Below are 23322 nucleotides of genomic sequence, written 5' to 3' on the forward strand. Positions count from 1 at the left end.
TATATATATATATATATATATATATATATATATATATATATATGTCAGATGTTATTAACAAGCAAAGTGCTCATGATACAGAGTATGTAGTGGTGCTTTTTAGTTTCATTGATATATTATTATAATTGTTTTGTGAATATTTTCAATTAAATTTTTTTTTATATGTTTTTTATTTTAATTGTAAAGTTTTTGTAATTTTTATTATATTATAATATATATTTAAATTATTATTATTAATATTTTAAGTTATGTATTGTTTTTATTAAGTTTCAGTTTTTAGTTTTTAGAGTTTATTTATTTTTTATAATCTCAGTACTAAACTAAACAAAACTTAAAATGTTGCTTTGGCCAGCAATGTTTTTGGTAGTATTGAGATGCTGTTATATTGAAAAATAATTCAAATTTTGTATATTAGAGTTTTTATTTATATATATATATATATATATATATATATATTTTATTATTATTTTTTTTTTACATTTTAAGTTTCAGGGGGGTTTTTTATATGCCAAAATAGCTTTCATTAATTTTAATTTCAGTTTTTTAGTTTTAGCTATTTTGGTATGTCAAGTTAATCTAAATGAAAAGGAGAAATGGTGCTTTGGCAAGTAGCTGAAAAAAGTTATACTTTTTTAGTATTTAATTTTATTTCGGTATGTCTATTTTATTTCAGTTAACAAAACCACTAGGTAAGTGTTTTGGTGATCACTGACAATTCCGTGCTTTTTATTGAGACATGGGAAATTATTATTTTTTTAAAATCCTTATCCAGCATGTATGACTTAAAAGCTCATGAAAATGAACCAGTCATAAGGTGTAGGAACCTTGGAAATAGCTGTCTGTTCTCTAGCAAGCAAAGTAAACAAGGAAGGAAATCGTGCAAGAGTGAGTTGCAGAAGACAGCCGTTTTTGTTTCATGGAGATATACTCTTTCATCCTATCTGCTGCTCTCTGTGTCTTTCCCCAAGTGGAAATCCAGCTCAGGGAACGCTGTAGAAAATCCCACTCCTCTGATTAGCACAGAAGCTCTTGGCTAAACCTTTCCAGTTGGCTTGTTTAAGACGGCTCACAGATTACCAAGGCCTTACCCTAAAGCTTGCCAACGTATAGTGTTGATTCCAAGTGGAAATTGATTTAGAAGTTCACTCTAAACCTCTGTTTTGTATGTCACATGAAAATTTGAAGTCTTTTTATGTTTGACATAAATTAGGTTAATGTACTGCTTGTTACTTTTGTGAATTTGTTTGCTTTGATTACTTTTCTGGATTCCAGCTGTGAAGAGAAGATTAGTGCTTGAAGTATTTCTGCAACTTGGTAGCTTTTGTATTTTGAGACATTCATATTCAGATGCTTACAAGCTTTGAAGGTTTATACATGGTTCAAAACTTGGACACAGTCAGGCATTGCATTTCTTTGCCGTTAGTTTGTTAACAGCTGATTCTGAGCATAAGTCCAAATTCATACTGCAAATTACATTGTCCACACCTCTAATACATGATTTTTTTGTTTGATACCCAAGTTGCTCATTTCACGGCAGAATATTTGCTCTTAAATCCCTTTTTATTTTCCCATTGGCAGCTTTCTTTGGTGTTCCTGAAAAGACTTGATTTGCTCCTCACAATGGTCTTGTTGCATCTTTCGCTCACCAGTCTTGGCTAACTGCATGCTTTTTTTTTTCTTCTACACCACCATGGCTCCTTATTCCTCCTTAAATTATTCCTTCCCTTTTTGTGTGTTTTACCCACAATGCTTTGTCTCTTGCCTGTATATCTCGATGTGTTCTGCTCTGGTTCTCACCTTCCCCCAAAGCCTGTCCGAAAGTTCTGTGTCCCACCTCAGTCCACTGAGCTGCTCTTGTCCCCCAGTTCTAGTATCACTGACTCCCTAAAACCAAACTCGGATCAAAACGAGTCAAAAAAACCCACTTCTAACTCCCTAACGCCAAACTCTATATCTGAGTCTCTCTTGCCCTGCCCAAAGACCCAAACTCTTCCAGCCAAACCCAAAGACAAACCCTTACAATCCGCCAGATCAAACCCCTTACCTGAATCTGAGCCCGAACACATTTCGACAGCCAAGTCAGAACCTTCGACTCCATGTCAACCTCAAGCACCCTGTATACCGGGAAGCCCACTGGTGCGGCGGGCAACCCCAGCCTCCATCATACCCCCTCAACTCTTGGTCCCCTTTAGGCCTGTTGCCCCTCTTTCCCCTATCCGACTACACCACTTCCACCCTGTTCCCGGCTCTGACCACACCACCAAATCTATCCCCACCATACAGGTGACCCCCCACCCCTCTCCAAGGGGCAGCCCTATCCCCACCCCCAAAGGAACGCCTGTGCACACGCCTAAGGACAGCCCAGCGGGGACGCCGACCCCTACGCCACCCCCCAGCCCCTCCATCGGGGGAATGCCCTGGAAGACGCGCCTCAACTCCATCAAGAACAGCATCCTGGGCTCACCACGCTTTCACCGCAGGAAACTGCAAGGTATTGGTGGATAGAGTAAACAAGCTACAATTCATCTATCCATGCATTCTCCAAACCACTTGTCCTAAGTAGGGTCGCGGAGATGTTGGTGCCTATCCCAGCATCTCGGGCCGAAGAAAGGTAAAACTCTGGATGGATGTCCAGGCTACAATTCACGACACCATGAAATCAAAATTATAGTTATGTGGTGTTTAATCCATTTCTGTTAGCTTTGAGGCAAATCTAGATATTATTGTACTCATAAAAGTTGACAAGAATAACACATTCTCTTTTGAGATAACCAACAATGAGCCAACAATGTTGATGATGTCGTCTTGTCTTATAGCAGGGGTTTCTCAACTCTGGCCCTTGAGGTCCACTTTAATGCAGAGTTTAGCTCCAACCCTAATCAAACTCACCTGAACAAACTCATTAAGGTCTTCAGAATCACTAGAAAGCTACAGGCAGTTGTGTTTGATTAGGAATGGAGCTAAACTCTACAGTGGACCTCAAGGGCCAAAGTTCAGAACCCCTGTCTTATAGATTCTTGTCCAATAAAAGGCTCTATACCAGGGGCGTCCAAACCTGTTCCTGGAGGGCCAACGTCCTGCAGAGTTTAGTTCCTAACAGCTCCAACACACTTGACTGGAAGTTTCTAGTGAGTCTGAAGACCTTGATTAGCTTGTGTTGGAGCTAAATTCTGCAGGACAATGGCCCTCCAGGAACAGGTTTGGATGCCCCTGGTCTAGAATGAGAATGCTGTGTCCCCTTAAAGCCCATGATACACTCATGGTAAATTTCTTATTCGTTCTTTGCTTAGGGGTAAAAAGAAGTTCAAAATATCTTTGCAGCGATATAGTGTTAATGAACATCCAGACGCCGCCCACACTGCTGTGAGCGGGTTTAGATGAGTATGTAAGAGCACACCTACCTATTATGTAATTGCCAGTGACCAATGGTAGCTCGAAAGTGTTTACTAGCCAAAGTAAACACACCAGTGCATTCTTCGATTTCACTTGAAGTATATTGTAGTCTTAAAGGGTTCGTTCACCCAAAAATGAAAATTCTGTAATTAATTACTCTCCCTCATGTCGTTCCAAACCCATAAGACCTTTGTTCATCTTCAGAACACAAATTGAGATATTTTTGATGAAATCCGACAGTATTGGAACTACCACGTTCAAGGTCCAGAAAGGTAGTAAAGGCATCGTTAAAATAGTCTGTGACAGTGGTTCAACTGTAATTTTATGAAGCTACGAGAATACTATATGCGCAAAGAAAACAAAAATAACAACTTTATTCAACAATTTCTTCTTTTTTGGGTCAGTCTCTGCTGCCATTCACAAGAGAACCATGACGCATGTGTATGCATTCCTCTGCTTGTAAACAAGCCACAGCGCATCCGGGTTCAACATCAGAATGCCAGCTTCTGCGTCAGTGGCACCATACGCATGCGTCGTGATACTCTTGTGAACGCACATTGAAGACTAACACGGAAGAGATGAAATTGTTGAATAAATTTGTTATTTTTGTTTTCTTTGTGCACAAAAAGTATTGTCGTAGCTTCATAAAATTACAGTTGAACCGCTGATGTCGCATGGACTATTTTATCAATGTCCTTACTACCTTTTTGGGCCTTGAATGTGGTAGTTCTGATACTTTCTATGGAGAGTCAGAAAACTCTTGGATTTCATCAAAAACTTTTTTCCCCCTGAAACTGTTTTATGGGGTGTTTAAATAAACTTGGTTTGCTTTTGGCTCAGTAATAAGTCACAAACACCTGGAATTGTTTGGGTGGCCAACAAAGGGAGAATAAGATGATTTTGACTAGATCTTCCAAATCCCTCTTAATGCAGTCACTCTACATTGAGTCAATATAGGCCTGAAATAAAGCTCTTACCTCCTCCAGTTTGACTGGATCTGTTTCATGGCTTGTTGTGGCTAAATGCTCTGATTTACATACTGACTGTAAACTAATATTAAGCCTGCTACCATGGTTACCACCTCACATTGTTTCAGTAGCATCAGTTTCCATTTCTAAATAATTTCTCCTGCATGCGACCCCTTAATGATCCAGTTTTATTGCTGGCATAACCTTTAATCCCAAGCTAAACGGGCAACATGAGACAAATACTCACAAACGATGCACTTTTGCATGCAACTATAGGCTCTAATTATATCTATCCGACATACTGAGATGTTGAATTAGTTAGAAAACTATTTTAAAATGATACACAACTTTGATTAATTACAAAAATGGAACATGCTAACATCCTTGCTTTACTCGGAACAGTTCCCACTCAAGAGGAAATGTCCAGCCTTACACCAGAGTCTTCCCCAGAGTGAGTACACAGCTTTTTATAGCATGTTACAGATTTCCCATTGACTGCTGTTGTCTTTTTTATTAGGCTTATTATACTTATTTTCAGGAGCCATGAACCCTTTTCATGAGAGAAATAGAAAGCATAATTTTATTTTTATTATTTTTCTATGCATTTATTCTAATATTTTATTTATTTTAGAGAGAGGGTGCATTCTTGGAATTCTTGGATCACTTACTGCTGGGAATTTTATTAATTTTCTTTTCTTTTTCTTTTGCTACTCATGATAAGACCTGGTCTAGTGTACTTTTAATTAATATTGTCATATAAATGATATGTAAATTTTCTTTACTCCCTTTATTTACCTGTTGTTATCATTGGTGCCATTGGGAGATCCCTACAGTGTAGGTTGATTTCAGGTTTTATTATTATTATCGGGACGTTTGATTTCCATAAAAATGCCATAATGCGTTTCCAGCTTACCATTAAGTCAGTTCTATGCTGGAAATGCAGCCGCCGAGAAACATCCTCTGAAAAAGACGAATAGTAGACCTTGAACAATACTTACCCAACAACAGTGTTGATGTAAACCCTCCTCAGCACTTCAGAAATCATTGTGAGTTATGTTTGCCTCGGTTAAACCATTTAGTCTTATTTTTCCAGTCTAATGGAAGCTCAGTCATATCTTTCTCCCACTGAGGTGGGTCTCAGCACACAGCAGACAGCAGTCACAAACTCTCTCTCCCCCAAACGGAGTGATCCCTCATCCTCTTTTGTTTTCTATTTTGTCTTCCATAACTTATCCACCTCTCTCTTGCTTTCCACGCCAGCTGGATAAGCCGCGGCGCTCTCTGCTTTCTTTTGTCATCCTCTGCCATAAATCAGTTTCTGGAAGCTAAGTTGCGAGCGACTGTGCTTTGTTGATACACAACAGTGGCGGACTGAAGCTTTTTAGAGCTAGAGCGATCTGCTTTTTAGACAGACGGTTATTTCTTTATATACTAAAACGAGACCAAATTACAGGTGCTAGTTTAAACACCAGGGGCTTTGCTTGATTTTTTCATCAATAGAGATGCTTTAATTTTGAGTGACCTACTGCAGCAAAAATGCAACAGTTGTTTAATAATATATTTTCCTAAATATGACTTATACTCTGAAATGTATTGTAGCAACGTACAGAAATATATTTACAGTTTATCTACAAATATAACAACTTTCTAGCAATGCAAAGTCAACATGTTCACTGATATATTAAATGGTAAAGAGTATTACACTTAAAAATATCAAGAAACATTTCTTAATATCATTAATGGTCAAAACAATATAAAAAAAAAAAATGTGTGGAAATTTTGTCTATGGTCAGCATGGCTGTGATTCGGCCATAGGACTCTGAACTCTTTGACAAATGGGGTCCAAAAGAACATAATTAATTTTTTTTTTTTAAAGTAAAATTATTAATGTCTTTACTGTCACTTGATCAATATAATTCATCCTTGCTGAGTAAAAGTATTAAATTCTGAAGTATTAAATTATATTAAAAAACTGATATAAACGGTTATAAATCTAGAATATATATTTAATTTAAAATACTGTATATTCAAATATAAACATGGCAACATTCCATAAATATTCAAACATGTGGATACATCTTTTATGAATTTTACAGAAATGCTACAGTGGGTGTTAATGATTAACAATTCAGAGCCCATTCATTAAATTATAGATACATCTTCCAAACAATTTTTTATCATAGCCAATTTAACTGAAAAGTTGTACCCAAGACTTTGTAGAGGTCAGTGCAACTGCGTTGTGCGCCTCTAAATATGTGATCCAACTTGGCAAGTCTTCTAAAATTTCTGCAGTCATATTTTTGAATATTGTAACCAGTGACTTCCTTAAACACATTTTTTTTTAGCTATGAGACAAGAGCACCTTATGGATTTTTATACAACTTCTTTGACTTTTGTCCTATCCATCAATATGACCTCATGCAAAGTTCATCATGTTAATTTGTAGACCCTCTGCTGTGTGCCGTTCTTTCACATACTCCCTTTTATGAATTATTCAATATCAATTCATTTTGCATATGCGCCATAGGATCTATCTTATTCTGAGCTCTGATAAGGACTGACCTTGTATCCCCTGAAGACTTCATAAAAGCTTCATGTTTCATATTTCTCTCACTCTGCAGACTTGCCAAAAAATCTTGGTTTGGTAACTTCATCAATCTGGAGAAAGAGGAGCAGATCTTCGTGGTTATTAGGGACAAGCCACTGAGCTCTATAAAAGCCGACATCGTCCACGCCTTTCTCTCGGTAAGCAATCTCTTTTGCATGCCTCCAATCCCGTTTCAGTCCTCTGTTGTAAACGACAGCTATGAATATTTGAATATATGGTTCTGCGTTCTCTCTATCAGATTGAAAGACTTTGCCCGTCGCACTGGCTTTAATAGGCTTGGCCGGAAGCCTGTGTTTTTACATTTGCAAATACCTTTCTGATTTGTGTTTCAATTCTGTAAAATGCTAGTCTGTGATGTTTCCATCCTCCCCGTGGCTGCCTCTTTCATTAGAGGTCAATGAAAAATCAACGCAGGGCATGAATCATTAGCATATAGATGTTGTGCCTCAAGAGGTTTGTGCAGAAGAGAAGGGAGTTTAGTCTGCCGTTTAGACCCATTTTAAATGTGCGCTTAAAAGCTTGCTTGTCATGATTAGCGACGTTTTCCTCGCCTTCAGTTATGCAAAAGTAAAGGTGCGGTCATATTAGCACAGTTTCTGCAGAATAAAAGTTGAGTGTCAATAGTGCTAGGTAGATTACTTACTAATTGTGGTCTGGTACTTATTCCAAATTACATTAAATTGTAGTTAGGAATGTAATCAGTTACATTACACATTTGATATAATCGGATACTTTTTGATTACTTTTGACCTAACTCGTTTATCTCATTGATTTAAATAGCATAATGTTGTACAATATAGATATAAGAAATACAAAGAGAAAGAAAATAATATATAAAATATTTTGTTTACTTGCATGTCATGTGACATTAACCTGCATCAGAGGACTGTGAACATGCAAATGTGTTACATAATTATTAACTTGCTACCTTAAAATCTTAGGGGGTAAATACATTAGGTGAATTGTGATTAATTTATTGCTATTGTGTGAATAATATGTAATCATGTAATCAATAAAAAAGTAACTGTAGTCCAATAGCAAGTATTTTAAAATGTAATTTAATAAGTTAGTTCGCTTCCAGAATAAAAATGTCCTGATAATTTACTCACCCCCATGTCATCCAAGATCCTCATGTCTTTCTTTCTTCAGTCGAAAATAAATTAAGGTTTTTGAGGAAAACATTCCAGGATTTGTCTCCATATAGTTGACTTCAATGGAGATCAACTATCCAAAGGTCTAAATTGCAGTTTCAAAGGGCTCTAGACAATCCCAGCTGAGAAATAAGGGTCTTATATAGCGAAACGACCGGTCATTTTCTAAAAAAAAATGTATATACTTTTTAACCACAAATGCTCGTCTTGCACTTGCTTGACCTCACGCATTACAAAGTCACGTTGGAAAGGTCACGTGTGACTTAGTTGGAAGTACCGACCCAGTGTTTAACACAGCGAACGTGCAAAGAAAATCAAACGCTCTTTACAAATAAAAGGTAAAACAGTGATATCAGACTATTTTGAAGTTGGAGAAAATTATTTTTTTGCCCCACCCTACCTTTTTGAACCGGAGTACACAGACGAAGAATTAACAGCGCGTGACCTTTCCAATGTGATTACGTATTGTGTGAAGTCATGGACGCGAATCGCAGAGCTAGTGCAAAATGAGCATTTGTGGTTAAAAAGTATGTACAATTTTATTTTTTAAGAACCCTTATTGCTCGGCTGGGATCGTGTAGAGCCCTTTGAAGCTGCATTGATAAAATCCTGAAATTTTCAGGAAATTTTTATTCTGGTAGTGAACTAATCCTTTAATTGTCGGAATCTGATTACATAATCCAGATAGCATGTAATCAGTTACTACCCAGCACCGGTAGCGTTGTGAGTAGCATAACTCAAGCAGCTTTCTTTGGGTCAACACAGTGAACTCCCATGACCAGCTTGAACTCGAAATGAAATCTGCATGTGGAAATCATTCACCCTTACGCGAAATTCCCAAACTTTCCAATTGCAATGACTGGATTTTGCTCGTGACCATTTCCCAAGCGCTGGTAAATGGAGAAATTTCAGTGAAATTTTGCGGGCAAAAAAAACATCCATTGGCAATAGCGTAGTGAAACTCAGAAGTCACTTTTAAATAAAGCAGCATTTTGTGAATTCCCATGTTGACTTGAACCTAATTGCGAAGTCTGTGAGATCTGAAATTCCCAAAGACCTAGATTCCTATTGAAATGACTGGATTTCACCCGCGAAAATTCACCAAATAAACGTACATGTGACCACACCTTAATAAACAGCCACACTTTTCCAAGTTCCCATTGATGTTCTTCATAGGTGCTTCCAAATATGTAACAGTGGATCGATCCTTGCCTTCCTCAGATTCCCAGCCTCAGTCACAGCGTTGTCTCGCAGATGAGTTTTCGGGCCGAGTACAAATCCACCGCCGGCCCCACCGTCTTCCAGAAGCCTGTTAAGTTCCAGGTCGACATCACGTACACCGAGAGCACCGCGGCCACCAAGGAGAATGGCATTTATTCAGTCACCTTCACTCTGCTCTCAGGTAACCACAGCAACCGCAATCAAGCCGCTACTACATCAGCGCTCATCAAGACCATAGAACACCAGCGTTGCTTGAAATAAAAGAACATAGCCATACAGTAAAAGGTGAATTATTTTATCTTTCTCCATGATGTTGAAGCATATTTGGGATACTTTCATTAAATCTGTCAGAATAACCTGTAACAGTATTTTTAAAAGGAAAAAAATTATCCAATGTAGCGCACTAGTTGGGTCAAGCTTGGCAATATGGCTGGATGAAAAACGCTAAAAAATATAACTTGATATTTTCTGCCTTTTGACGATCAGTATGTATTTCGATATTCATGTATTTGCTCTTAAATAGATTAAGAGTATTTTTTCATATATGTCATATTATATATGTCGTATTATGTCATATATTTTGCAATATATATTCGCCCAAAAATATAAAATAAATAATAAATACAATTACAAAATTTCTATTTATATTCACCAATAAACCTAAACATAGTTGATATACAAGGTTAAAATATTTGTTTATTATTCATTTTAATACAATTTTCACTCAGAAATTGTCAGTAAATTTCACAGAGAAACAGCAAGCAACACATTGAATTAAATTCTGAGTTAAAAAGACTGAAATAATAATTTTTTGGAGACCTACTCCAATTATCTTAGTTTTATTTACAACTTCAAAAAAAATGGTTACATTGTAGTCTAATGACATTGAGTCTCATTCAGTAATAATTTAGCAGATTATTAATATTTAACATAGGAGAACTTCTAACAAAAATTGTCCGCCTAATTCACAACACTGTACGTACATGAATTCGGTCTGAACTGCATTCTTTTGTTAATGTATTTGGAGTATTATAAATTAGCATCCGTGTGTCCAAGGTTAGTCATTTGCATAAAACACATCCAAAACATATCCATGTAAGGACTTTTCAAAACAATCTTTCCTTTGCAGATTTTTGTCACTCTCAGGCTCAGCAATCATATGACACATATGTATGATGAAATATGATTAAGACTAACGTATATGAGGCCACCTAGAGTATGTGCATACATGTGGTTTTAGTTGTTCCTACATTTTTTTTTCATTAATAAGCAATACATTTGAGTACAAATGTTATAAGTTATGTAAAGTGTTTGCACGATTTCACTCACAAATGGGTGCTTACGCATAGTTAGTGAATGAGAAACGTATGCCTTGAAGAAACATAACGGACAAGCAACATTTTAGATATGTGCACAAAGTCATTGCAACATATTGTATAATAATATACTGTAAATATTTAACATAAAGCCCATTCCTTACATTTAGTCTTGCCAGGAATTTTCTTTCTGTCCTCTAAGGAACAATTCTTACAAAAATGTCCATTTAATTCTCAAAATGAGTCAAATAGCCTCTTACACACTAATTATCCCATCAGTATACTGCAGGTCACAATAACAACATAAGATAAATAGAACACCTATAAATAATGCATCATCTAATGCATTATTCTCCCTTATTTTCTGCCATTAATATCCATTATGTCTCCTCATGATAGCGCCAGCAGCAGCTCTTATCCACTACAGCGTGCAGGATGTTAAATAATGTTGTTGTCCACCTAGCAGAGATAAGAAAGACTGCAAGTTACAAGTAGTTTTACAATAAATTCCTGTCAGATTCTTAAAAAGCTCAAATCGTTTGTCTGTGGAGCTTTTTTTCACTAGAGTGCAAACTAAGTGAACGAGTACTCGATTAATCGGTATTAAGGAAACCCCTCCCAACTTCCTGTTTCAAAATGTCAACGGGGTTTTATATGTGATCTCTCACACTGTATTGTAGGTCCAAGCCGGCGTTTCAAGCGGGTGGTAGAAACGATTCAGGCGCAGTTGTTAAGCACACACGACCAGCCGGGAGTCCAGCAGCTGTCTGGTGAGTATAAATCCCCCCGTCCCAAGCCCCACGATCCCTCTCATGCCTGTTTATAACCCTCCTCCATCATGCATGTCAGCACACCACAACACAGCATCACAGTATTCTCCACATGATCCCTACCCTAAAGCAATCCCCACTGGGACGCTAGAAGACAAGGGGAGTTTTCCAATTCGTGGTGATTCCCTTCAGGCCACACTGCTGCTCCCATTTCTCAGACGGCATTACCGGTAGATTTTCTGACAGTTCTCCAAATATGGACACTTCACCGTCATGATTTCTAGTTTTAGGACACGGTGTCTTTGTTGGATGACCAATCTGGACTGGTTATGTAAAGGTTCCTGCTACCTTTTTAGGTCGGGATAACCCTAAAACCGACGTCTTGCTCTGTCTGCATCAGCTATTGCGCTAAACCAACCAGAGCACACAAATCAGGAGCATTATTATAAAATATCAAATTCTGGAAAAGTTTTCCTGCGTATATACCCTCTATTACCTTGAACTCTCCAGAGCATCAAGGATGAACGGCTGAGTATGAGATTTTTTGTTTTTTCAAGGGAGAATCGCAAAGAAAAGCCACTTTTCCATCCTATTCTCCGTTCATGTCCTCTCTTCTTGACACATGATGCTATTTGGCTGTGTCCCAACCATCTCCCTGATAACAGCTCTACCTAGTGGTCTGTTAGGCAAACAACAGCATCTAATACAAAAAAAAACAATGCATATAATTGTATATGCAATTTTCCAAATGCACACCCCAATATGATTGTTTCAGTAACTACTGGTAATGGAGCTCCAGGGATATTTAGTTATAGTTAACAACTTTGATGCTCTCTTCCTGGTATTTGTTCAACACTCTGACAAAATATGATGGGTCTGTATATGGCTAATAATAATTATTCTAAATTATCAAATATAATTTAGAATAATTATATAAATGAAAGGCTCCATTTATTTGACCGAAATACAGTAATAGTGTGAAATATTATTAGAACTGTTTTCTATTTGAATATGATAGAAAAAAATGTAATTTTAAATGTAATTAAAATGTAATTTATTCCTGTGATGGCAAAACATTAATCCAGCCTTTAATGTCACATGATTCTTTAGAAATCATTCTAATATGCTGATTTGTTGCTCAATTATTATTATTATTATTATTATTATTATCAGTGTTGAAAAGTTTTTGCTGCTTAATGTTTTTTAATATTTCTGGGGAAACATATTTTTCATGATTTTTGATGAATGAAAAGTTCAATTTATTTGAAACAAAACCTTTGTAACATTAAAATGTTTTTACAGTCACTTTTTTGGTCAATTTAATTTAAAAAAGATCAAATTTACAATAAAAGATATTTATAATAATTCATTATACTTAGCCTTGCTTTATATGTTTCTTGAGCAGTAAATCAGCGTATTAGAATGATTTCTGAAGACTGGAGTAATGGCTATTGATAATATTGATAATTTTATTTTTTTATGCTTAATTTTGTATTATATTATTCCAATAAATTAAACTTTTCACTGAAATTGTTTTGCTGATAATAATATAATTTATTTATTTAAATCAAAAGTTTTTTTTTTTTTTAAGCAAAATATAGTCATTTTTTCCAGTGGTATTTTGAACCCCGCTATATATGTACACATATTAGTAATTAGTAACTTCTAGTACAGTTCATGAAATAGCATTTAATAATGAAGTAGTATTTAATAATGGGGAGGTTTTAGGGAGTGTTGGGCAAGAGAAAGACATCCAAGACCATCTCAAGAAAGTAGATCCTTGCTTTTTCTCCTCCTGTCGTCCTTTTCTGTTCCCACCCCACTGTCTTTCTTTCTCTCTCCTTTGCTTTCTCTTAAACACGTCACCGTGTCTCATTCAGTGCTGTATGACTCACTGTGGTTTGAACGCACTACTGCACTGCAGATGAGTGGCACATACACACTGCAGTCAGATTACACTCACCACTCCAAAAATAGACACTTAAATTATGGATTTAATTATGTTATTTTGTGTAGGAGGTTGTGGTTTTCTGTGTGTATGCAAATAACTAACCTCCCAATGTTCTTTAGATTCATAAAAACTATTTTTATTCCAAACAAGCATAATTATCCACACAAACTTGTCTAATAACCACCCAACCGAAGTCTTCTTGCCCCTAATGCAGTCTAGATGAAGACATCTGGCCCCATGCTTGTTAATTGGAAATTGCTCATTTGCTTCACATGGGCATGATGAAGAGCGTACACAGTGAAGCTAATGCGCTGATCCAATTCATAAACCAAAAAAAGATTTAGGGAATTTCAAACTTTTTTTTTTTCAGGCTGCGCTGATAGTGTTGTCTCGTGTCAACACGCATGTTACTCTCTCACAGAGATCTCTCAGTGTGCTGCAAAACCCGCTAAAGTCTCAAAGTCAAAGTGTGGTAAGACTTGCAGCACAATTACAGTGGCCCAGAGAGTATTTAGACACTTGAGTCACACTTAAAAATGTCTGAATGTCATTGCGTTAGCTAACAAAATTAAAATTTGCTGAAAATGCACTCACCCTCAGGCCATTCAAGATGTAGATGAGTTTGTGATTTGGAGAAATGTAGCATTGCATTACTCGCTCAGTAATGGATGCTCTGCAGTGAATGGGTGCCGTCAGAATGAGAGTCCAAACTGATAAAAACATCACAATAATCATAAGTGTGACTTAAAGTGATAGTTCACACAAAAATAAAGAGTCTATCATCGTATACTCACATTCATGTTTTTCCAAACCTGTATGGCTTTCATTCTACACGTTCAATAAGTGACCGTGGCACGTTTTTATTAGGTTGGTACAGGCACGTATTGCTGCGTTTTTATTATGCTATTTGAGGTAGGTATTGCGGCTGTTCAGAATTCAAATATCCGGGGAGTGTCGCTAAAGGTTAATGCTCTGTCGTGTTAGCAATATCCCCCATACCAAACCCAACCCAACCCTAAACCTACCCGATAGTGTTAACAAATACAATAGTGATATAAACAGCATTTGCTGATGCAGCCGTGCTATTTTAACTTCCTTATGCAGATTTGTTTTATCGAACCGTATTTTAACGGGGTTCGTACCGAGCTCGTCATCACTCAAGTGCAACGCCGTATCACGTGAGCTACCGAGCAAACCTACTGTATTAGAAAACTCATGCATATGAAGCTGTATATGTGACGAAAACATTCAAAAGTATCAAATTGGCCAGGATGTTAAAATTGTTTTAAAGTCATAACATACTATTCTGCAAGTAATTGTGTGAAAATTAATCGAAACTCTGTACCTGTAATCATACTTTGTGTGAAAAGGAGTAAAAGGAATAAAAGTCGTCGGAGTGCTACTGCCTCTAGTGTTCATTTCAACTGGAAACTGCATTGATTCGTACAAATAGGTAAGTTTTTTCAGTTTTGCAGAAATGTATATAGAGGCACGTATTTCCAATGAGCCTAGGTTATAAGTGTGACTTAAAGTGATAGTTCACACAAAAATAAAGAGTCTATCATCGTATACTCACATTCATGTTTTTCCAAACCTGTATGGCTTTCATTCTTCTGCAGACATGAGGACAGAATTTTCCTGTTTGGGTGAACTATCTCTTTAAGTGTCCAAAAAGTTTTTGGGGTCACTAACTACTTTATCACGCACACATCCACCTTCTTTATATAAACCTGTGATAATCACAGCACTTGTAATGACCCATGTCCTTACATCCTATTTAAAGTGCACCCAATCCCATAAATACCTTTTCACGTGTAACGTAACTGAATCAGTAATTGTGTGGCACAGTTTTTTTTTTTTAGGTTTTGTGCACTTACTGTTAAAATGAGCACAACATAAACTGGTTGTTATCTTCTTAGTGTGTATGTGGCTTACAAATCTGGTCTTAATTTCTTGACTATGTGAGCCAAACATATGAGGCTGTCCATATGTACACCAGAGGCTCTGATGTGCCCCTAAATGTTCAAATGAACCCTACACCACTGTGTGCCAGTTGGTGTAGTTGTGCAGGTTTGCATGTGTATTCATGAGTTTGGAAGTATCCTAAATCAAGTACACTAAAGGGGGTTTTCTCATGCAGTCAGTTAGCTCAAGGCTAGTCTGAGCCTCAGATGGACTATTCACAGACCGCTGCATATTACACACAAATGCCAATACATTTTGAAAATCGCCATTTCCAGTCGCCAGTTCCAGCAATCAGGATGCACAGGTTTTTAATAGCCTGCCAAAAAACAAAAAGTTTACAGAACTTCTCTTAGAATGAGTGAAGGAACTACTTACTGCATTTGCCAAAGTTTGAGGTTTATGCCACTGAGTATTTGAAAGTTATTCAAATATCTGAAACAGTTTAAATTGTTTAATTAAATGTTGCATGCTTTTTATAATGTAATTGCGTGAAGGATAATGTGTAAATGCTAATAACCTAAGCTTCTGATATATTATGAAAGCTTTTTTTGCCACAGGATAAAAAAGGGCTGCCCTCGACTAAATATTTTTCTGATCGACTAATAGTCGTTTATTTGAAGCGATTAGTCGACTAATCGCACGTACATATTAATATACCATATAATTCATAATAATGAACCTTTAATTGCCTATAGCCTATCAGTACTCAAGTGCACGCATAAAGCTTGCCACAGTAGCAGAAGTAATGATTATGAATGCTTCAGGGAAAAAAACGGCAAGAAGACTGCCTTAACATTATAATAATTCATTGATAAACTCCACAGTGGACGTGCACATTATATGGATTACATAATCTGAAAATATTTGTTTTCCATTTGATCTGGTTCAATTAAAAGTAGACATTTTGCTTTCTGTTTATATATTTTCATGTCTGTGAGGCAAACAGGAGCTTAGGTTCCTTTTTTTTTAACGCTCAAGAGACCTTGATGGCATAAAGCGCACCCTATTTGCTTTCATTATTTTACAAAAGCACAATGATTTGTTGTTATTGTGAGTGCACACAAATGCAAGTAGACCTTTTACAGATTCAAAAGATGAATTACTCTTATCTGTATGAGCAAAAATGAGTATTTTAAGTTAAATGCAAATGATCGCACCGGTGCCTCCAAGTTAACTGTCATGCAGTGAGCATGATACTGTTCAGCTTCCACACTCCACACAAACACTTCAATAGCGCGCATTTTTCGAGGTTAGTGTTAAAGCGAGCGGCCATTTAATGATGCTACTACTTACATGTTTCATAAGCCACATTTGAAGGTTTTTTTTTCCTGTGACTAATACAATTTTGATCGACTAAGCCTGTATAGACTTTGATTAAAACATTTGTGAACAATGTTTGTAGACATTGTAGTCTTTCATCCAAAATTATTTTTCATGAACATAATTACAAAAACAAGGCCGAATATAGAGAGCTTGATGATATCTTGTTGATGTATATTCCGCCTGTATAATATGGTGTGTAATTGAACCGGACAGATGACACGTCATAGGCTTATGTGATTTTGAGGAGTGAGCAGAATGAAGATTAAAGGGTACATTGTACCCATATGTGTGTTTCCTGACTGATCTATGTGTAATTCTCTCTGCAGTGACAGATGTACAGATGCCACATCACTTCACTCATTACTTTAGAGCCTTTTCTAATTATCTAGCCTTTCTCATGTTGGCTATATCAAGCCATATGAGCCCATGTGCCTCACACCTACCAGGGCTAAAACCACTAGCATAGCCAGGAATTACAATGTGGGTGGGCCCAGAGAAAATTGGGTGGGCCTAGCTCGCGCATCTGACAGACAGACAGCATCAAATCAGCAGGACAGTAGCTAGTAGTACAGTAGTGGACAGTATGTAACCATGCTTGGTCATAGTCTGGCCCAGCGGCCACATAAACGAAATAAACAACAGTGACCAGGCAACTACATAGTAGGAAAATGTAGATTCATGTACCTGTACACTGGCGTGTAGGGGAGGTAGACGCTGGAGAATGGAGCGCTGCTGGTGATGGAGAAATATGTGAATTAACGTTAGCACTAGCAGAGCTGTTCAGCTGCTTGAGCGTAGAATACGCGGGGGACGTTTCATTCATACTCGAAGCCGGAGGGCGCTCTCTCGTGCAGAAAGTACAAAACGGACTCATAGAAGTAACGTGACGTGCCAGGAAAACCCTAATATGGACAAAGGCATGTATAATGGCATACAGTGATCTCTGCTGTAGCTAAGCAGCAAGGGGCTGTTTGCAAACTTATCTTCATCATTACATGGCAAACAAGAATTAAGAAACAACAGAATTTATTTTTTATAGATCAAGTATTGTGATTATTGCAACAGAATTCACAATGATTAGGCTACCTTGTGAAGCAACTGACTAGGTGGGCCTGACTGACAGGTGGGTGTAGGCGTAGGCGTAGCTACGCGATCTTTAATCTTTAAAATCAACATGAAATCAAAATCAACTCTCTTTACTTTAGTAATACATGTTCCTGGTTTTATTTCAAATGATTTACAAGTACAACCTAATAAAAAGATGTTTGTCTTTTAGCAAATAACTGAAAACTAACTTGCAACTAACCTGCCCAACTGGTGCCCCCTGGCCAGAAATAATGTTAGCTAAAGGTATTTATTTGTTTTAGGTACTGTTGTTACACCAATCTCACCGGTTAACAAGCAATTTAATGCCTTTTAAAGTAGGTACTTCAAATAATAGTAAATAACAATAGATTTGAAAAGAAGTGTCAAAGATGCTCTTGGGGATGACCTTCAACCTCCACCTCCAGGTCAAATAGCCTCCTCAAAAAGTAGTGGTCTACAACAATCAACTACAAACTCACATTTGATTCCATCTTGAACCTCAGCAAACAATTGCTTATGGAGAAAAAATCAAGTTCCACCTTAATTCTTGGAGGATTATTCTTTTTCACTTGGAAATATGTCCTGGGTGAAGTAAAATGGGTTGCAAATGCTGTTTCACGTTGACTTTAAAGTGGTAGCTCTGTTATGGAACACAGCAGCTGGTTTCTAGCTGGTCCAAGCTGGCTTAGATGGTTGACCAGCTGAACTATTTGCCGTTGGAGACCTGGCTGAGCTGGTACACCAACTTGGTTGCAGGAAAACATACAAGTCCCACCTTAGTTTTTTTGGAGGGAATATTCTGTTTTGCTCAGATATACGTCTTGTCAGAAGTAAAATGGGTTGTAAATGCTGTTTCACGTTGATTTTAAAGTGGTAGCTCTGTTATGGAACACAGTAGCTGGATTATAGCTAGTCCCAAACTGGTTTAAGAGGTTGACCAGCTGAACTACCAGCAGTTAGGAACCCAGCTGAGCTGGTACACTACCTTGATCAAAGGACATTGCTGTAAAAACCAGGCCATACCATCTTAAGATGGTCAAGTTGCTTTTAGAACATGCAAGCTGGTTTATTGCTGGTCCAAGAGTGTTAATTTGGCTAAACAGCTAGTGGGAACCTAGTTGAACTTGGGCTGGAAAAACCAGGTCAAGCTTATTTGGCAGTCAAGATGATTTATCTGGGCCAATATGGTGTACTAGCTCAGCCAATCTCTCATCAACCGTCTAAACTGCAGCTAATTATGTTGCTGGGTAGACGCTGGAGAATGGAGCGCTGCTGGTGATGGAGAAATATGTGAATTAACGTTAGCACTAGCAGAGCTGTTCAGCTGCTTGAGCGTAGAATACGCGGGGGACGTTTCATTCATACTCGAAGCCGGAGGGCGCTCTCTCGTGCAGAAAGTACAAAACGGACTCATAGAAGTAACGTGACGTGCCAGGAAAACCCTAATATGGACAAAGGCATGTATAATGGCATACAGTGATCTCTGCTGTAGCTAAGCAGCAAGGGGCTGTTTGCAAACTTATCTTCATCATTACATGGCAAACAAGAATTAAGAAACAACAGAATTTATTTTTTATAGATCAAGTATTGTGATTATTGCAACAGAATTCACAATGATTAGGCTACCTTGTGAAGCAACTGACTAGGTGGGCCTGACTGACAGGTGGGTGTAGGCGTAGGCGTAGCTACGCGATCTTTAATCTTTAAAATCAACATGAAATCAAAATCAACTCTCTTTACTTTAGTAATACATGTTCCTGGTTTTATTTCAAATGATTTACAAGTACAACCTAATAAAAAGATGTTTGTCTTTTAGCAAATAACTGAAAACTAACTTGCAACTAACCTGCCCAACTGGTGCCCCCTGGCCAGAAATAATGTTAGCTAAAGGTATTTATTTGTTTTAGGTACTGTTGTTACACCAATCTCACCGGTTAACAAGCAATTTAATGCCTTTTAAAGTAGGTACTTCAAATAATAGTAAATAACAATAGATTTGAAAAGAAGTGTCAAAGATGCTCTTGGGGATGACCTTCAACCTCCACCTCCAGGTCAAATAGCCTCCTCAAAAAGTAGTGGTCTACAACAATCAACTACAAACTCACATTTGATTCCATCTTGAACCTCAGCAAACAATTGCTTATAGAGAAAAAATCAAGTTCCACCTTAATTCTTGGAGGATTATTCTTTTTCACTTGGAAATATGTCCTGGGTGAAGTAAAATGGGTTGCAAATGCTGTTTCACGTTGACTTTAAAGTGGTAGCTCTGTTATGGAACACAGCAGCTGGTTTCTAGCTGGTCCAAGCTGGCTTAGATGGTTGACCAGCTGAACTATTTGCCGTTGGAGACCTGGCTGAGCTGGTACACCAACTTGGTTGCAGGAAAACATACAAGTCCCACCTTAGTTTTTTTGGAGGGAATATTCTGTTTTGCTCAGATATACGTCTTGTCAGAAGTAAAATGGGTTGTAAATGCTGTTTCACGTTGATTTTAAAGTGGTAGCTCTGTTATGGAACACAGTAGCTGGATTATAGCTAGTCCCAAACTGGTTTAAGAGGTTGACCAGCTGAACTACCAGCAGTTAGGAACCCAGCTGAGCTGGTACACTACCTTGATCAAAGGACATTGCTGTAAAAACCAGGCCATACCATCTTAAGATGGTCAAGTTGCTTTTAGAACATGCAAGCTGGTTTATTGCTGGTCCAAGAGTGTTAATTTGGCTAAACAGCTAGTGGGAACCTAGTTGAACTTGGGCTGGAAAAACCAGGTCAAGCTTATTTGGCAGTCAAGATGATTTATCTGGTCCAATATGGTCTACTAGCTCAGCCAATCTCTCATCAACCGTCTAAACTGCAGCTAATTATGTTGCTGTGGCTATGTTCCTGTTGCTCAACTCGTAGAGCATAGCACTAGCTACACCATGATTATGTTTTTTATTTCCAGTTGCAAGCCAGCTTGGACAAGCTAATGGCCAGCTAGAAACCAGCTAGCTACCATTTTAAGTGATGTGGCCGTCAAAGCTTCTCCAAGTCTTAGTCTTCACATTTTCCTCCTCTTTCTCTTCCCTCTCCTATCTCTTTCCCCCTTCTGTCCACTTCTCCTCGTGTGAGTCCATTGTTCATTTCTCTATTTGTTCTCTCTTTGTCTCTCTTTTTTTCCTTTTCTTCCTATCTGTGTACCTAGGCAGCCCATTGAGTAACTTCTTTGACGTAATTAAACAACTTTTTTCAGACGACAAGAACGGTCAGGTGCCTCTTCCACCTGGCACGCCCAACAGACACCCACCTAACGCCTGTCGCCACGACCCTCAGCCTAGTGACTCTAAATGCCCAGCGGGCAATCCCAGGGACAATGCCAAGCTGGTAGCAAACGTTGGGACACAGGAGCAGCCCTAAAACTTTACCAATCAAGCTTTTCAAACGTACCTACAAAAGAACTCAAAATGTACATAATCTTAGAGGTGATGGAATTTTTATTTGGACAAACTTTTGTATGATGGAATGACTGTTTCAAAACAAATTCTGACACAAATCCAGACACATTTCCCCTTTCACCGTCTCTGCCATGTCCTTGTGCCAGTCCCCCTCCCGAACCCCTGTCGTTTCTACCCCAAATATTTTCTTGTCTTTACATCTGTCTTCCCGTTTTCCTCACCTTTGTGACGGCTTGTCTTTGCTGCTAGGAATTATCCAGAAAATGTATTAAAACTCCACCCCCACTTCCCTGCACATCCTGAGATGGACAGTTATTGACAGACGGCACTTTTCATGATGAACAAGCAGGTTTCCAAGGAGATGGACACTTCATCCTTCATCATACTCTTTCCTTCCCGCTCTCCGCTCTCTCCGAGGACTAAAATACAAACACCCACACTTGTTCCTACTCAACCTGTGTGCTCCCCTGCCATCATCTCAGCACACCAACCAGTTAAAATGGTTGACCAGCCGGTGGGAACCGACTGCAAAAAAAAAACTGGCTCTGTTCCAAAATGTAGTGAGCTTCCTCTAGGTATCTCAATTTGATTATGACACCCTTAATGCAACTCAACAAACTTCATAAAAATCCATTAAAGATGACAGAGAAAGCACTTAAATCAATCTAATAAAACTGAATACCTCAGTATTTGTATTTTATGTGTTTTTATGCACATTCAAATTTGGAGCTATTAGCTTAGCAACATGCTAATGGCAAACTCTGCTGAAATCAATTAAGAATCAAGTATCCAGTGTGCACAGTGTAAGGAATGCCATTTGTATGTCACATGGAGTTGCTTCCTATGAAGAGGGAAGTTGTTAATTTAGCAACATGCTAATGGCAAACTTTACTGAATCTATTGAGAATCGAGTTGTTTGATGTGTGTTACACAGAGTTGCTGTTTCTGAATTATGGAAGCTTATTTTTGCCATGGAATAAAAACTTAAAAAGGTAATTGTGACTTGTGACTGAATTGTGATAAAAACTCACAATTCCATGGCAGAAAAACAAAACACAATTCAGATTTTTTTCTTGCAATTGCAAGTTTTTTATCTCACAATTCTAACTTCAAAGAATTCACAAATGCAAGTTATAAACTAGCAATAAAAAAATGTTCTCGTTATTGCGAGTTTATATCTCACATTTCTGAATTGTCAGAATTGTTACATAAAAAGTCGCAATCAGGTCTAACTTTTTTTCTGCTGAAAATAAGCTTCCTTATTAAAACGCATTTTGGGGGTTACAAATGAGTTAAGAAACTGCCTTAAAGGCACAATATGTACGATTTTTTTATTAAAATATCCAAAAACCACTAGAGCAGTGTTATATATTTTGCTGACTTGTGTACTTACATTATCCTAAATGTTTCGAAGAATGTTTAAATCCAGAGAAATAAGCAATTTTAACTAGTGAGACGGACCGTGTCCATAGTGTCATTGTGTCGCCTGCCAATGACGTCATAACCCCTCGATTTCCTGGTATGCAAAATTTTTGCCTTGATTTTGCCATCTAAGACAAATTTTCAGTAAACAGAATATTTGTAAAATTGTTTATTGTGCTTTAGAAGGCAGCTCACTAGGTTTGGAACAGATGCACATATAAAATACTAGACATAAGCACACACTCAACTCTTGGATGTTTGACTCAGATTCATAAAGACCATAGAATAAAAAACGATTCATAAAGACCATAGAATAAAAAAACGAAACACAAATCAAGAAGGAAAAGATGACTTTGAGAGCTTGTCCTGGAGGATGTGGACTTCTTAAATTGTATCGTTTCCATTTGCTCTCTTTTTTATTTATATATGACTTTATGTTTGAAGAACATCACTTGATCTGAAATCATTGCTGCAAAAGGACTGAAACATGGATTTCAGTGAGTTTGGGACTTGGGTTGGGGTGGGGGGAATAGTACTGAATGAATTTATCCTAATGAATGAATCTCTATTGTACAGATTGAACATAATTATGTACAAATAAAATGTCTAGATGTGACACTAGCTTTAGGTCTGTTGTAGATTCAGATTTGAAATATTGTGTTGCCAGTCTTTATTTAATTATTATTTAACCCTTTTATTTCTGTATTTATTATG

General features: G+C 37.5%; 1 protein-coding gene across 1 annotated transcript in view; it reads left to right on the plus strand.

The window, feature by feature from the left end:
- Nucleotides 1-22158, plus strand: part of brsk2a (BR serine/threonine kinase 2a) — a 254881-nt gene extending 232723 nt beyond the window's left edge. Inside the window, exons 14-19 of the mRNA XM_016247583.1 lie at nucleotides 2284-2491; nucleotides 4764-4812; nucleotides 6983-7106; nucleotides 9342-9522; nucleotides 11338-11427; nucleotides 20985-22158. Coding sequence (XP_016103069.1) covers nucleotides 2284-2491; nucleotides 4764-4812; nucleotides 6983-7106; nucleotides 9342-9522; nucleotides 11338-11427; nucleotides 20985-21148 — 816 coding nt within the window. The 3' untranslated portion in view covers nucleotides 21149-22158. The remainder of the gene's footprint in view (nucleotides 1-2283; nucleotides 2492-4763; nucleotides 4813-6982; nucleotides 7107-9341; nucleotides 9523-11337; nucleotides 11428-20984) is intronic.
- The last annotated feature ends 1164 nt before the right edge of the window (nucleotides 22159-23322 follow it).

Source organism: Sinocyclocheilus grahami, unplaced genomic scaffold, assembly GCF_001515645.1.
Source record: "Sinocyclocheilus grahami isolate Dianchi unplaced genomic scaffold, SAMN03320097.WGS_v1.1 scaffold843.1, whole genome shotgun sequence".
Classification (NCBI taxonomy): domain Eukaryota; kingdom Metazoa; phylum Chordata; class Actinopteri; order Cypriniformes; family Cyprinidae; genus Sinocyclocheilus; species Sinocyclocheilus grahami.